This window comes from Ctenopharyngodon idella, chromosome 7 (assembly GCF_019924925.1).
Source record: "Ctenopharyngodon idella isolate HZGC_01 chromosome 7, HZGC01, whole genome shotgun sequence".
Classification (NCBI taxonomy): domain Eukaryota; kingdom Metazoa; phylum Chordata; class Actinopteri; order Cypriniformes; family Xenocyprididae; genus Ctenopharyngodon; species Ctenopharyngodon idella.
This window is the reverse complement of record NC_067226.1, coordinates 3,884,243-3,900,006: the sequence shown is the minus strand read 5'-3', so window position 1 is coordinate 3,900,006 and position 15,764 is coordinate 3,884,243. Positions and strand designations below refer to the sequence as shown.

The window sequence follows — 15,764 nt, the reverse complement described above, 5'->3', positions numbered from 1 at the left end:
GTTTAAATGTCTTGAATTCTCCCGTCAACAAGCAAAAATAAATATTTTTTCCTCACTGAAAACAGGCGTTATTGTCATTATATTTTGCTAAATATAATTTATTATTTTGATCATTTTTTGTATTAAATTTATTATTTTACAGTGATCGTACATACTTTTGAGTCTTGACATTCACATATTCACATCACATATACAAATTCACAGCCTTTCATTTTATAAATGGTGGGTCTATTGTGGGGAGAAATTATTAAAAACAGCTAGTGATAATTGGCTGAATAGATGAGATATTTCACAGAATCTGCTCAGTTTTGCCTCCTGTTGGGGGGGATATAAACGACGTGGTAAAGTAAACGTTTGTGACGACGACTTGGCAACAGGTTCAAAGGATTTACCATGTTTTGACCAATAAACTATGTCTCATACAGCGGTGTACTGTTTGTTTAGTGAACAATGATATTTTTCATCGAGTTATGAAAAGCACCCTCTTAACATCATGACATGAGTCTGTATGTCATTTAGATGCAGATTGTAGGTGTTGCTCATGGTTATTTATGGTCTGTGGGTGTTAATAGTTTTCGCGAGTGGGTCTGACAGGAAATAAGTTCAAGCTGCGCAAGTACTAGCTATATGTGGAGTAAATGTATACAACAAAAAAAAAAATCCCAGGTGCTTCCAATTTCTTTGCCGTGTACTGAACACTGCAATCAGCGCAGAAATATCCTCTCTTTCTTTTAAAAATTAATCTTGTTCCTTAATAGAAGTCTTGTGGTTTTCTCAGCTTTCTAATCTAATGCGTCATAAAAGGGGAGGAGAGTGATTCATGGAGAAAACGAAATGCTTCATGTTTGGGCGTAGTGTTAAAACGCTACAAACACAGTCTTTTTTTTAGCAAAAGTGTCAAGCGAAAGTGAAGAAAATCATTTAAAACTCTTTTCTTTCCACATATCCGAATAATCACTGCGACAACAAGAACTACATTGTGGAGATTTTGTTCCCTAAGGCTTGTTTGAGGAGTCAAGCCTGCCTCTCAAGAGCTGAGGTGTAAGTGAGAGTTTTTATGGTGGATTATATTTTTTACCCTTTTCGAATCCTCTGCTATACAGAGTACGTTTTAATAGGCTGCCATTTTGCTGTATTTTTGTATGCTAAGTTGTTATATAATAGGCTACATTTATAAGAAATGATCTTGATTGATTTTGATTAAATAGCCTCTTTTTTCGAGAGACGTTTGGATAAGGGTTTCTATTTTTCTTTTCCTTTTTAATTTTCTTTTGTTCGCGGATGCTTGCCCATTAAACAGTTGCTGTTGTCTTTGTGGAAAAACGGTGTACTTGACCCCACACGATAAGCTCAATCTAATATATAGCCACACCCACTTACCATGACGTCATATTGTTATTGCTTCAGTGTGTTTCTCGACATCTAAAAAAACTGAACGGTGTAGTAGCCTAAACGAGAATTAAATGGTTGGTACGAATCTTGCCTAAGGATTTCATTTAAGATCCGGCTGTTTTCACCTATTTACTTTAAAATTCTGCCTGAACATTTAAACATTTGTCTTTTAATTTCAAGCTGAGCTTTTGTTCTTTTGGACCTGTTCTGCTTGTTTCCAGCGTTTGTATTGTGCACACCTCAACTTCCCTACATTATCTTCGCCCACATCGTGATCTTGGTGCTTCTATACAGACGTTGGCTCTGAAAATCACAGATCTGTCTTCAACATGTCTGGACCAGGTAATGATAATCTGTTTGTATTTTCCTTGAAATGCAATAGCATGTTTGTGGATTTGTAGTTTAGGAAATGCATGTAATGATTTAAACAACCAGTGAGTTTTGAAATAGCTGCCCTACAGCACCCACCTGCAGTAACTCATTCATGAAGTTTACGAACATTTTGCTGAAAACTATCCATACAATCTGTTTACATTTTTCCTCTCAAGTAAGATTTGTGCAGTTTCAGTGAAGGCGTTGAAATGAAGGTGAAAACATTTTCTCCAGAGGTCAGTGGGAAAGGAATGCAGGAAGTGTAGCCCTACAAAAGTGGCTGTGTTCCACATTTATGAGTTTCCACAGGCTATGCAGTTTTAAGAGCAGAGTTGGGGATGTCTGTGATCTTACACCATGAAGTGTCTGTGGCTGTAGTTTACCTACTATTTTTATTTTTTATTTTTGTACAACACATTTGTCTGATCATACAAAACCGATATCTGCAAATCTGTGTTCAGGTCTCAAGTCATAGCTCTATCACAAGAGTAAATGTATCATGTGCATAATTCAGAGCAGATGATTTTGTTCTGTCTTTCTTACTATAAAATATTTCAAGTCTCGTCTACGCCAGACTGCAATTTAAGGCAGTCAAGTGATTCCTTAACCCCATTAGGAGTCATTCTTTGGAGCAACTGTGTTCTTAACAAGCTGGGGAATTCAAGCTAGCTTCACCAAGTAGACTGTCACTATTTAGTCCATGTTAAGAAAGTGGATGAACATCAGCAATTATTATTTTTCTATTAAAACTACTGATTTATGTTTTCCAGGCAATGTGTAAGTCATTCATGACTCAATTAAAAAAAACTTTGACCTGGTGAAATGCTCAAGTTAAGCAATGCTTATTCAAGTAGCACTGAGAACCAGAATAGCAGGAAGGGAGTGTTCAAATGATATGATCACAAAAGCAGAAATGTCAATGGTTTTAATAAGAGAAGGTCAAGGATTATGTGGTAATACTATGCAGGAAGTCTGTTTTGAGATGAGGTGGTTTGCTTTCCAAATACATGATTTCTGCCAGATAGATCTTGTCTTGTCATTAAGTTGTCTTGTTGCTTTATTTCAAAATCCTTACAGGAACCTATGTCACATTTCTATGAGAACTCACATGATATGCTCTTTAAAATAATGGTTCCAAAAGAGGGGGAGGGGATACAACTATTTGAAAATGTGGAATCTGAGGGTGCAAAGTCCTTAGCAATGCATATCCACTCACAAAAATAATTTTTATATATATAATATATAATACGGTAGGAAATTTACAAAATATCTTCATGGAAAATGATCTTTGCTTAATATCCTAATGATTTTTGGCATAAAAGAAAAAATCGATAATTTTGACCCATGCAATGTATTGTTGGCTATTGCTATGAATATAATCGTGCTACTTATGACTGGTTTTGTGGTCCAGGGTCACATTTTATAGAATAGAAAGGTTCTATGCATGTTGAAGGTTCTTCATGGAACCATTGATACCAATAAAGAACCTTTATTTTTAAGATTTTCTTACGATTCCCTTTTAATGTAATTGGAATAGTGGATGTCTGAAGCCATGGTGGCTACATTTTCATTGAGTTAGTCTGAATGATAAATAACTTGAGAGCAGCACTTAACATAATGCGTCGAGCCATGGACATGTGATCTTGAACAGTAAGATAACATGATGGAAGCGGGTTGCAATTCCATGTGGCAGGTCTTGAGAATCAAATTATCAACGATTGAGGGCCTAGATTCAGTGTGAGCCCAGTTGGTCTGCCAGACGATCCAGAAATCACCCCTGCCATTCATCAGTAAGCTTCATAACTTTAACAACAAGCAATGTCATGAATGATGTATGCCACATTAATGCAATTACTAACCACTACTGGTTCAACAATCTCTTAATTCAGCGATTTTCCCCTGTGATAGTGATCAGGAATTGTTGGGGTAAACGGCATATTAAAATGAAAGTAAATTTAGATTTACTTAAAAAAAAATGTCTCTTTCTCCCCTTAAAGTTTTAGTTCACCCAAAAATACAAATTATCCCATGATTTACTCGATTACGATCGGAGTTATATTAAATAATGTCCTGGCTCTCCTAAGCTTTATAATGGCAGTGAATAGAGGACGAGATTTTGAAGCCCAAAAAAGCACATCCATCCAACATAAAAGATAACGGCTCCGGGGGGTCAGTAAAGGCCTTCTGAAGCGAAGCGATGCATTTAAGAAAAATATCCATATTTAAAACTTTAAAAACCTAAAATAACTGGCTACCGGCAGACGGCCTTATGCATGTCGACTTACGCCAAAAAAGTAACTCCTGACGCCATGTAGGAGTAGTGCAAGCTTTGACGCCTCTTGCTGTTCAGACAAATAGGGCTGTGCAACAAACTCAAGCTCCTCTTCTCTTATATCGAAATCCTCCGACATTTCTCTTTAAAAATTCTCGTTTTAGGATTCTAATTCGTTAACCGTTGTTTTGTTTTGCGCTCTCCTCTGCGCTTCCGCATTTGTCAGTGTGTCACGTGCGTAAATCGATGCGCACGGCCGTCTGTCGGAAGTGAATTATTTTAGTTTTTAAAGTTTTAAATATGGATATTTTTCTTCCACAAACGCATCGCTTCGCTTCAGAAGGCCTTTATTAACCCTCTGGAGCCGTGTGATTATCTTTTATGATGGATGGTTGTACTTTTTTGGGCTTCAAAATCTCATTCTCTATTTACTGCCATTATAAAGCTTAGGAGAGTCAGGACATTATTTAATATAACTCTGATCGTATTCGTCTGAAAGAAGAGTCATATACACCTAGGATGGCTTGAGGATGAGTAAATTATGGAGTAATTTTCATTTTTGGGTGAACTATCCCTTTAAGCAAAATGTCAGAAAGCCTGTTTTGAGCACCTCAGGCATGTTGATGAAAGGCACTGTTGTTGTGTTTTTTTTTTTTTTTTTTTTTTTTTTTTTGCCTCATGGCCATCAGTCTTCAATAGACTTTTCTTTTTTTTTCTTTTTTTCTTTTTTTTTCTTTTTTTTGGTGGCAATGATTTGCATTTTTTCCTGTCTTCAGTGTCTAGGTAGGAAATATAATAATTTTTTATATTGCCTATATGATTCTGGAAGCATACTAGTTAGACACCATCCTTAATGCTGAAGCTTTAAAGCAGGTGTGTCCAAACTCGGACCTGGAGGGCCACTGTTCTACAGAGTTTAGCTCCAACCCCAATCAAACACACCTAAACTGGCTAATCAAGGTCTAATTAGGCATACTAGAAACTTCCAGGCAGGTGTGTTGAGGCAAGTTGGAGCTAAACTCTGCAGGACAGTGGCCCTCCAGAACCGAGTTTGGAAAACCCTGCTTTAAAGGCTTCTTTCAACGGCTCCATAATGTAGAGGACAGCAGATCTGTTGTTTTAGAAGTCAGAAATCTATTACAAAGCCCGCACCTTTCAAATGATGTCCCAATAATGCTAAGGGTTGGGCACCTGGATGAGAGACCATTGTGATGAAAGAGCTTTATTCCATTCAAATTAACCCCTCCTTTCTCCCTTAAAAGGCTGCTGAAAGAAAGATTTGAATATTTCAAAAGCTGTGCTTTTTCATAATAAAATGGCAGTTCTGGATTTTTTCAATGGGAGGATTAGACATGTCAAATACTAAGCCACACCTGCTGTGTTCACTCCTGACATTGTTGCCAAGTCCGCAGTTTTCCTTCGGAATTGAGTTACTTTTACACTGTTGCTGCAGGTTGTTTTTTTTAGTCTGCAGGTTGAAGCAATTTTTACAGAGGAACACCCCTCCCCCACCGGAATGCAATTGGGATAGTTTTGGCTGTGATTGGGCGGGTTTTGAATAGCAATTGGGCTGGTTTTGCGCAAACTTGGCAACCCTGACTCCTGAGGTAAACTACCGTTTAAAAGTTTAGGGTTGGTTTTTGTCTCTTATGCTCATCAAGGCTACATTTGTTTGATAAAATACAGCAGAAACATTAAATAACTGTTTTCTAGAAATGACATATTTGTCCTAATTACTGACACTCAGTTACTAATTTTCATCTACTTTATATGTCTGAAAAAACATTGTTGTAAAAGAGCTGATGTAATTAAATATTTTCCATCTTCTCTATTTCACAATTACATGCTTTGTTCATGATGTTCTTATAGATAATGTCAGCAAATAGTCAATATCGTCACAATTAATTATGACTCTTTCTGTTATTAGTGGCTATTTTTGTTTTTTTCCATCAGAATGCCTCACATGTACACTGCAGTTTAAAATAGATCCCTTCCAGAACAGAACATGGGAGGCCGGCACGAACCATCTCAAATCTGATCATACAAGAATTCCATAGCATATATACGTAATTCTGTGTCTGTATTTGAGTGAAAGAGAATAAATCGGTCAGTTGTTCCAGTCATTTGACAATCCACTGCATACCAACTCGGGTCATATCCCAGTGGTGAGGCATGGTGGTAGGATTTTCATTGACAGCTTGAATGGAGTCATCAGGACTTTTTACAGCATGTTTCTGAAGCCATAGTCTGAAGGAGCTATACAGACAAGACATCAAAAAAAAAAATATCTGTGCAAAAACATCCCCATTAATGACACAACACTTAATATTTCCCATTAGAGTAAAGCTAAATAAGCAATACACTAACATTATAGTTTTCTCTCTTTGCGTTTGAAATTGTTACACCAGGGCTACCCATCTCCACACCAGCCTCCATATCCCATGCCCCAGCCAGGCGGACACTCCATGGCCCCCTATCCAGTTGGAGGTTATGGAGATCCTGGACATGCGGCTCCACCTGCAGGGTTTCAAGTAGGATACCAGCCAGTTCCAGATCAGCCAGTCATGTATCAGCCTGGTCCAGTTAGTCCAGCATCTCACCAGGGCCAGCCATATGGAGGTAAACATGTCTAGTCTGTACTTAATTTACAAATACTTCAGAAAACAGTAGTAGGTAAATGAGTGGATAATGTGTTGAGCAAAGTGATATATAAATACATATTTTTTTCGATTTGATTTAAACTTTGGTCTGTATGGTCACTTTGCTCATGTACATTCAGGGCTTGACATTAACTTTTTTGCTCACCAGCCACTGTGGTTAGTGGTTTTTCCAAAGTTACTAGCCACTCAGCATTTTCACTGGCCACAATTTTGCTGTTGGGAAATTACATTTTATATGATTAAAGTTGACTTTGGCATGCTTGAATTACTTGATTTTGAGTCATTTTACTTGATTTAAAACCCTTTCCAACTTTCAAATGCAGACTGACCACCCAAATCAAGACTACATGGTATCAGCTGGTATGTACAGGTGGGCAAGGGGTGGGTAGTATGACCATAATATGAGAAATTTTATAAGTTATTTTTGTTAGGATATAAAAAGAACAAAGAAGCAAGTTAGCAAATTACGAATAAAATAGTAAATTAAAAAAAAAAATTTTTTTTATATATATATATATATATATATATATATATATATATATATATATATATATATATAATATATTTATTTATTTATTTATTTATTTATTTATTATTATTATTTTATTTTTTTTCAGAGAGAGGTTTATTTAACATGTATACGTTTATTTAAAATCTTTTGTTGTTTGATTAACATTAATGACAGACATATTTAATTGGGCTGCTGAATGCATGGACGTAATATACTGACACATATCCAGTTTTTACCCACCTGTTTACATCCACTTAAGCCATAACCGACTGTATTCACGCGAGATACTCCAGACGATGGACATTTTGACATCTGTGTGTGCGTGTATTTGACTATTCAGGCGCAAGGAGAACTTATAAACTTACAGAGAGAGCGTGCACGCGAGAGAGCGCTTCTGTTGTATGTCATTCAGCGCGATTCCGCCTATCCCGCCTTAATAACAGCAAGTTAATCGATAAAGAATTGTGATTGAAATGTAATTTTAGTGGGAGTGGCTGTCTTACCCGCCACAGCTGAAATCTACCCGCATTTGGCGGGTTGGCGGGTGTTAATGTCAAGCCCTGTATACATTGTACATTTTTTATATATATATATATATATATATATATATATATATATATATATATATATATATATATATATATATATATATAATAAATACTATTACTTTGTGAAATATTAAAAAAGCTAATATTTACAAATCTGCATTGCTAAGTTTTTTTTTTGTTTGTTTTTTTTTGTATGGATTCAATGAAAATGTGCTGTTTTTGGAGTATCCTCACATTCTAATCAACTAAAGACAATGCAAAGCAATTGTTGGATTATGCAAGCTGACTAATGGTAATGGTGATGTGCCTCCATCAACCTTCTCTAGCACCTGTACCTGGACCAGTGTCACTGCCTGCTGGAGTACCACCTGGTCTGGAGTACCTCACTCAGGTAGGCCATGTCTTTTGGTATATTCAAGCCATGTCGGAGAGATCGTATTTACGAGTTGAACTTGCATGAACTCCACCACAATGTCATAATTATGAGTGGGAAACTTGGGATTTTCTTCGAGCCAAGAGTTTCTAAGTTGGGAGGGGTGTCAGTGTGAAAACATTGGGAATGCAATAGATACAGCGTCTGTAGTTGGTGGTAAATTGTTGAAATGTATGAAATTACAATTTTTTTTTTTTTTTTTAATTTACAATAATATTTATTAAGTTGCGTGTACAAAATATATTACTAATACTATTATATTACAAATATGATAGAAATAACAGCACCTTCAAAAATTTAATAACTACATGAAACAAACCTGATGAGCATTCGTTATTCTTTGTTTTATAGAAGTATAGTTAAAAAAAAAAAAAAAAAATTGTAGAAAAGGTACATCGCCATCTGACATCTGTTTTTGTTATATGTTTCTTGATGTATAATGTCTTGTTACTAACATATTCTTTGAATTTCAGATTGACCAGATCCTTATTCATCAGAAAGTGGAGTTGTTAGAGGGTATGTCTTTTTCTTTATTATGTGTATTAGTTGAAGCTGTTTATTATTTCAGTGAGCACCTGCTGCCTGTTTCTTTTTTTTTTTTTAACCGAGACAATTTTATTCACTGTTGCTTTTTTGCTACACTTTGTTTAAACCAGAGACTTGTAAGCCCTATTCAGACGGGACTAGTTTTCTAAAAGATGTTTGAGTTACAATTCTTATCATTCAACATCTGTTAGTTCATGTACCAATTCAGATGGGACTAACATCTCCGTGTTTATTACTGTTGTGGCAAAAATCAACAGGACTCTGCATAAGAGACAAACACGTCCAATTGTCTTTCGAAAGTTTTATTTCTTGCAAGAAAGGTCAGACAGTCATACAGAAACACAAGTAGCTGTAGAGTGTAAGACAGAGAATGAAAGCTTCCCCTCACTTTTATATCTCTAACTTCCAAGGCTGAAGCCTCTGTCCTTTTACAATATTAGGAACATGTATACCACTTCAGTGTTTTTTCACTTGTCACCCAAAGTCACCCAAAGAATGCATACTTAAAGGGATAATTTCTCTAACGTCCCCCTGGTAAACTAGTCCTGTCCGAATAGGGCTATAGTTAAATTGGAAACATCTTTTAACGTCTCTGCATACTTTCTGGTCCTCTACAGCAATCATTGGCTTTGAGACCAACAACCAGTATGAGATCAAGAACAGCCTCGGTCAAAAGATCTACTCTGCCAAAGAAAAAAATGACTGCTGCACACGCAACTGCTGTGGTGCCCTGCGCAGCTTTGACATGAAGATCAAAGACAACGCTGACCGAGAGGTCATACGACTGATCCGACCTTTCCGTTGTGTCTCCTGTTGGTGCCCCTGCTGTCTGCAAGAGGTATAACAGACAAGTCATATCAGAGCTAATGTAAGGTTAACCCTAGATTGCATAAAGTGGTCACATTTTTTTATCAGTGAAAACATTTCTTTATTTGGTGTTCCATGAATTCTTAAAAAAAAACTTGTTTCTAACCCTCACCCATGTCATTTTCATATTTATTGGTCTTAGGATGGGGAACAAAACAATTTTTCTCTACCCAAGAATTCATTTCCTGTGAATTTCCTGTGAATTTTTGACTCAACACAGTATTTTTGGATACATTTTTGCCAGTAATAATGTAGAGGAATTACATTTAAGCCACATACAGAGACCAGTGTGCTCAATAAAGACCAGGAGTCAAAGTTGAAGTTCAGTCAGTTGACAGAGAGTTTACTGAAGACAAAGTTCTCCACACTTCTAAATGCCATAGAAAATGAGTAAGAGGATCCAGCCTCAAACTAACTTAAGGTACAGAAACACTAGTACTTATAGTCCTATGGATAATCCGTTGATGTCATTTTTACAGGTTCGGATAGATTTACAGAACTAGTAGCATCCAAACATGGTCTGTTCTTTACACAAATGAGGTCATTTAAAGACATTATCTTGGACACACTTTGTTCTATATATGTAGGAAACTTTTGTAAAGGTCACAGGTGAGTCATAAATTCCAGAAGGACTCTTCTAATCTGAGACGCTGTTAAATTCTCCTGTGGACTATGGCACGGTCACATGCCTCTAAAAATAATAAATAACCCCTGCAAGCACAATTAGATCAAACACAGGCAATATCTTTTCCCTTCAAGCCTAGTTATTTGTCAGGACTTTACTGGAACAGAGCATGAAAACTACATCCACACAGGTGCCGGATGTGTACACAATTTTTCTATGCACATGTCGGGATTTATAAAAAATAAACTCAGCATAACTCTGCACACACTAGACCGTGCATACTCTTTCTCTTCCTGGAAAACTGTTTTCATTTTGATATACGGGTCATTGACGAATAAGGTTTTTAAAAGTGTAAAAAAACATAATGGAGATATAATTAATTTTGAAGTTTTATTAAGCGTTAACAATGAGATTATGTGGTTTTCATAATCAATTAACACTGCTTTTTTCATTTTTTACAAGATGGACAAAATTTGTCACCAAAAAAGTCATTCATTTTAACCAAAATTTTGGTTTTACCGAATGACACTTTTGATTATACCAAATGACAATATTTTCAAACAATGCTAACAGGCTGATATCTAGCTCGCTAGCAAAAGGACACTGAAACATTTTATATTTAGTACGAGTTTTTAAAATATTACAACATTTTTCATGTTTTATAGCGGTTATACCGAATGACCTGATGTTTCGGGACATGTGTATGAGCAAGTGAAAACATGAATTTTTCAAATAGTTAAAAGAGAGTTAGTTACTTTGCTTCACGACCATGTGGTCTTTTGCAGGTGTCTGAATGATGGCACATCCTGTCACATGATATGACCCTTTATATTGGTTACTCCGAATGACATCAATGACATTTTTCCAGACATTCTTTCTCATAACAAAGCAACGACTTCTACACATAATTTTAATACTGTTTTGCACTATGTTGATATATGATGTTTTAAGATCATGCCAGAATAAAAAATATATACATTTATTACATTTTAAGATATTTTAATCACAAATAAAATGGCTGTATTGGCCTTTGGACGGTTAAACCGAATGACCTTTTGCCACTTCAAAATCTTTAAAATACCTTTACATGTAGCAAAATATAATTAAAACCTTTTGGATTCAATAAAAGAGATCTAGATGTACTACCTTACATACTTTGGATGTCTCATCTTTGTTTTTTATTATTATTATTATTATTATTAAGGCCTTTGGACAAAAAAAATTCCCGTCACATCATTGACCCGTACACATTTAGATTAAATATTCCACTCTCATTAATGGAGTTAAGCACTCAAATTCATCACTCATTATCCAGAAATTAAACACAAATTATATGAATTTAGCATGCTACATTTTAATGTTTTAATGACTGCGAAAAGTGCTAGGCGCATGATAATTTCTCTTTAAACTGAACTGCAGAACTGCAGAAAATATTTCTTGTGAGAACAATGATGAATGATGCACACTTTTGTTCGGTGGTAGGACGCTCCATTGGCTGATTTGAAAAGTTCCTATGACAATACTGTACAGCCATTGCTGCACGGAGGTGCTGTTGATGTCATGTGCAGGCAGACAGTAGCCTAATGATAACTCCTTCTGTGATAATGAGAATAACTCTTCTCTAAAAAGTATTTTATATAATTTCGCTTTTACGGATATTTTGATAGCCTAAATTTTATTCTAAAACAAGACTAGGATACTAAATGATTTTTAGCAATGTAATTTGACTGCACAAATGGCATTTATAGTCAGTGTCGCATATTTTCCTAATGGCTTTTATCATTAAACATGGTATCACGTGGATGTGAATATGCATATGGAAATGATATGCAAAGTAAAACTAAGCCTTGTAAGCTCCATATACGGGACGGAGATGCATGTACCTTACGCACAGTCTTCCGCTGACTGGGTTTTATAAAGGGAATTCCTCGAAGTTCTGGCACATGGCACGTGGTTTTATAAATGTGAAAACTTTTGTGCGTACACACACTTTTAGGATGAAATTTACACATGCTGTGTGATCTACTACTGACATGAACGTGTGTGACTTATGAGTTATAAATGACATAGAGTCAGTATGGACCTACAGAAGGAGTCTGACAGTCTTCAGTCAACAGTCACACTGTTCATTTAGTTTACGTATACACTACTGTGCAAAAGTTTGAGGTCTGTAAGCTTTTAAAAGAAATTAATACTTTTATTCAGCAAGGATGCATTACACTGATCAAAAGAGACCGTAAAGACATTTAATGGTACAAATTTTTTATATTTCAAATAAATTCTCATCTTTCTATTCATTAAAGAATCTTGAAAAAATGTATCGGGTTTTCCACAAAAATATAAAGCAGCACAACTGTTTTCAACATTGATGATAATAAGAAATATTTCTTGAGCACCAAGTCAGCATATTAGAATGATTTCTGAAAAGTCATGTGACACTGAAGACTGAAGTAAAGATGCTGAAAATTCAGCTTTCCCATCACAGGAATAAATTATATTTTAAAATGTATTAAAATAGAAAACAGTTATTTTACATTGTAATAATATTTCACAATATAAGTTTGTTTGTTTTTTTGCCCCAAACTTTTGAACTGTAGTGTATTTATGCACACATAGCTATTAGCATTATATTTGGATGTTGCTATACATTTATAAATTGTGCATATACTGAAAATAATGTTCTCTTTTGAATATTTCACCTTCAGATGGAGGTACAGGCCCCCCCAGGAACGACCGTAGGGTATGTGAAGCAGGACTGGCACCCCTGTTATCCAAAATTCTCCATCCAGGGGCCCAACAAGGAGACTGTGATGAAGCTGGAGGGGCCCTGCTTGGCATGTAACTGCTGTGGTGATGTGAACTTCGAGGTAGCTTTTTTAGAATTGGAATGAAAGTGAAATTCAAAAGCAGATATTTTGACATCAAGCAAAATCCTTTTGTAATTGGTGGGTTCTCACCATAAAGTTTTATTTCTTTCTTTAGCTCAAAGGCAAAGACGGTAGTGGGAAGCCTATTGGCCGAATCAGTAAGCAGTGGAGCGGCCTGTTAAAGGAAGTCTTCACTGACACTGACAACTTTGGCATTCAGTTCCCTCTGGACATGGATGTTAAGATGAAGGCTGTACTTTTGGGCACTTGCTTCCTTATTGTGAGTATTAAACCAACAACACATTTAATGATCAACAGATCTTTTAGCATTATGCAACCACAATCAATACAAAAATGTTTTAATACACCAGAAATCACATAAACTAGAACAGTCTTTCCCACTAGATATCTGTTCTGACTCTTCGATTTTTGTTCTCTTTTTCTTTTCATAGGATTTCATGTTCTTTGAAAAAGTTGGAGACATGAACCAGCGCAATACTGTGTTCTCTTAAAGTTCCTGATAAGTTACTTATAAAGTAACATATTTTCAACTGTCAGTTAGCAAATTTTCAAGCCTTTTTTTTTTATACTGATGAAATTTCCACACTCAGTGGATGGCCTCTGAGTCTTTCTTTATTTCCTATGTTTTGTTAGGTAACCAAAGCTTATAGACAGCTGCCACTGCAGTGAAACTGAGGGACATGTTCACGGTCATTTCAAAGTGTTCACATGACCAGCAATATGTACAATGACAGCTGAGGAATCATGAGTTACAGTTCACTGGTGCCTTTTAAACACTCATAGAATAATTACAAACTACTGTTACAGTACAAGCAGCTAACATTTGTATGTTTTTGTTAACTTTTTAACTAACTTTTTTTATTATAAATAAACCTTATGCATGTTATTTTAGACTTAAATACATAATACATCTCATACATAAAGTATATTTTTCTGTCTTTAAAAAGGACATTTAATTTTACTGAATTGCAAGGCATTTTCATCAAAATGTACACGAATGTTTCTACAGCCAAATAATGCATGATGAAGGGGGCGGCACAACTAGCAAGTTATTGACTTGAGGAAAAAAAACAAGCAAGTAGTTGCATGGTTTTCTGTGTGGACAGAATTTTTATTGACTAGTAGGTTTTTTTTTTTTCAGTGCGTTAAGAAATAATGTCCTACAGGTGGCGCTTTGTAGCTTGGAAAAGCCAGCTACCCATTGAGTCACACTCAAATCTTAGGATGATCTTAAAATATTTGCCAATTAAATAAATGAGTAGCATGAAATACAAATGAAAATTCAGAAAATTATTCTAAAAGCTAATAAGTAAAAACTCAATTATTTGTCATTACATACCACATGGCAATGTTTTTGTTGTAGTTGGCTATATAGAGACTAGCCTTGTATCAATATAGGTATATATTAAATTTATATAACAGTATAAAAGGCAGACTGAGGAGTGTTTAACATCTGTGTTTTGGTCACTATGTACCTTGGAGGTGTGTTCATGCCATGTTGTAATTACCATACCATTACGAGGTTTCAGCTTGTAAAAAGCATTCACTTCCTCGTAGAGCTCGTAATTACAGCTTGTAAGATGTGAATTTTCGGAGAGCTCCGACTTGTACCAAGTGACCGCTGTACCACCTGACCACTACAGGTTCATTTAGGCATTGATAGTGTTGCCAGAGAAACACTGCAAATTAAAGTTGTTCCCTAAAGTAAGTACCACTTACAGAGTGAATTGTAACCAAAATTTAAACTGATGTCTTACTATTTTGAACACAAATTGTCATGAGAGCTAATTATTAATTGGTTAAACTGACAACTCCCCGGTCTACCCATGCCTAACACACATTATGTATACATACACACACATACGTCTTCTTGTCTATGTGTTTGTATTTATTTCTATAATATGCAATATAATGTGTAACATTATACATAATAAACATACAATATTATGTTGGTGATTTGTGTGATTTATATTATGACTGCACATATAGCCTTTATATATAAAATATACATACACACACACACACACTCACAAATATATATATATATATATATATATATATATATATATATATACACGTCGTCTTGTCTATGTTTGTATTTTTCTATAATATATGTAACATTATACATAATAAACATTTAATATTATGTTGATTTGTGTGATTTATATTATGACTGCATCTATGAAAAAACATACTGGTGCAGAACTCCTAATATGTAGCAAAATAAAGGACTTACATTTAATCATTTAGCATACGCTTATCCAAAGCGACTTACAAATGAGGAAAACAATAGAAGCAATCAAACCAACAATACAGCAACAATGTGAAAGTGCTGTGACTAGTTGCAGTTAGTCTAGCACAGTACACATGGCAAGTTTTTTTTTTTTTGAATAGATATATGGTATAGTGTTAGTATTATTGGGTCAACTGTTGACAAAAAAGATGCATCTTCAGCTGTTTCTTGCAAACGTCTAAAGACTCAGCTGCTCTGATTGAGTTAGTCAGCTCATTCCACCAGCAGGGAACAGACAATGTGAAGGTCTGTGAGAGTGATTTTGTGCCTCTTTGGGATGGCACCACAAGGCGCCGTTCACTTGCAGAACACAAGCTTCTGGAAGGCACATAAGTCTAAAGTAGTGAGTTCAGGTAT

At 35.5% G+C, this 15,764-nt stretch overlaps 1 protein-coding gene across 2 annotated transcripts; it reads left to right on the top strand.

The window, feature by feature from the left end:
• The first annotated feature begins 786 nt into the window (after window positions 1–786).
• LOC127515411 (phospholipid scramblase 2-like) lies at window positions 787–15,061 on the top strand. 2 transcript variants are annotated; one of them, XM_051899006.1, is made up of 9 exons: window positions 787–1,041; window positions 1,614–1,735; window positions 6,447–6,655; window positions 8,082–8,146; window positions 8,662–8,704; window positions 9,352–9,572; window positions 12,932–13,093; window positions 13,209–13,373; window positions 13,546–15,061. In XM_051899006.1, the coding sequence occupies exons 2-9, from the start codon at window positions 1,722–1,724 to the stop codon at window positions 13,603–13,605; spliced, it is 939 nt and encodes a 312-aa protein (XP_051754966.1). In that variant the 5' UTR covers window positions 787–1,041; window positions 1,614–1,721; the 3' UTR covers window positions 13,606–15,061. The 2 variants fall into 2 exon arrangements, with proteins under 2 accessions (XP_051754966.1, XP_051754968.1); XM_051899008.1 differs by lacking the exon at window positions 787–1,041 and adding an exon at window positions 1,157–1,466.
• The last annotated feature ends 703 nt before the right edge of the window (window positions 15,062–15,764 follow it).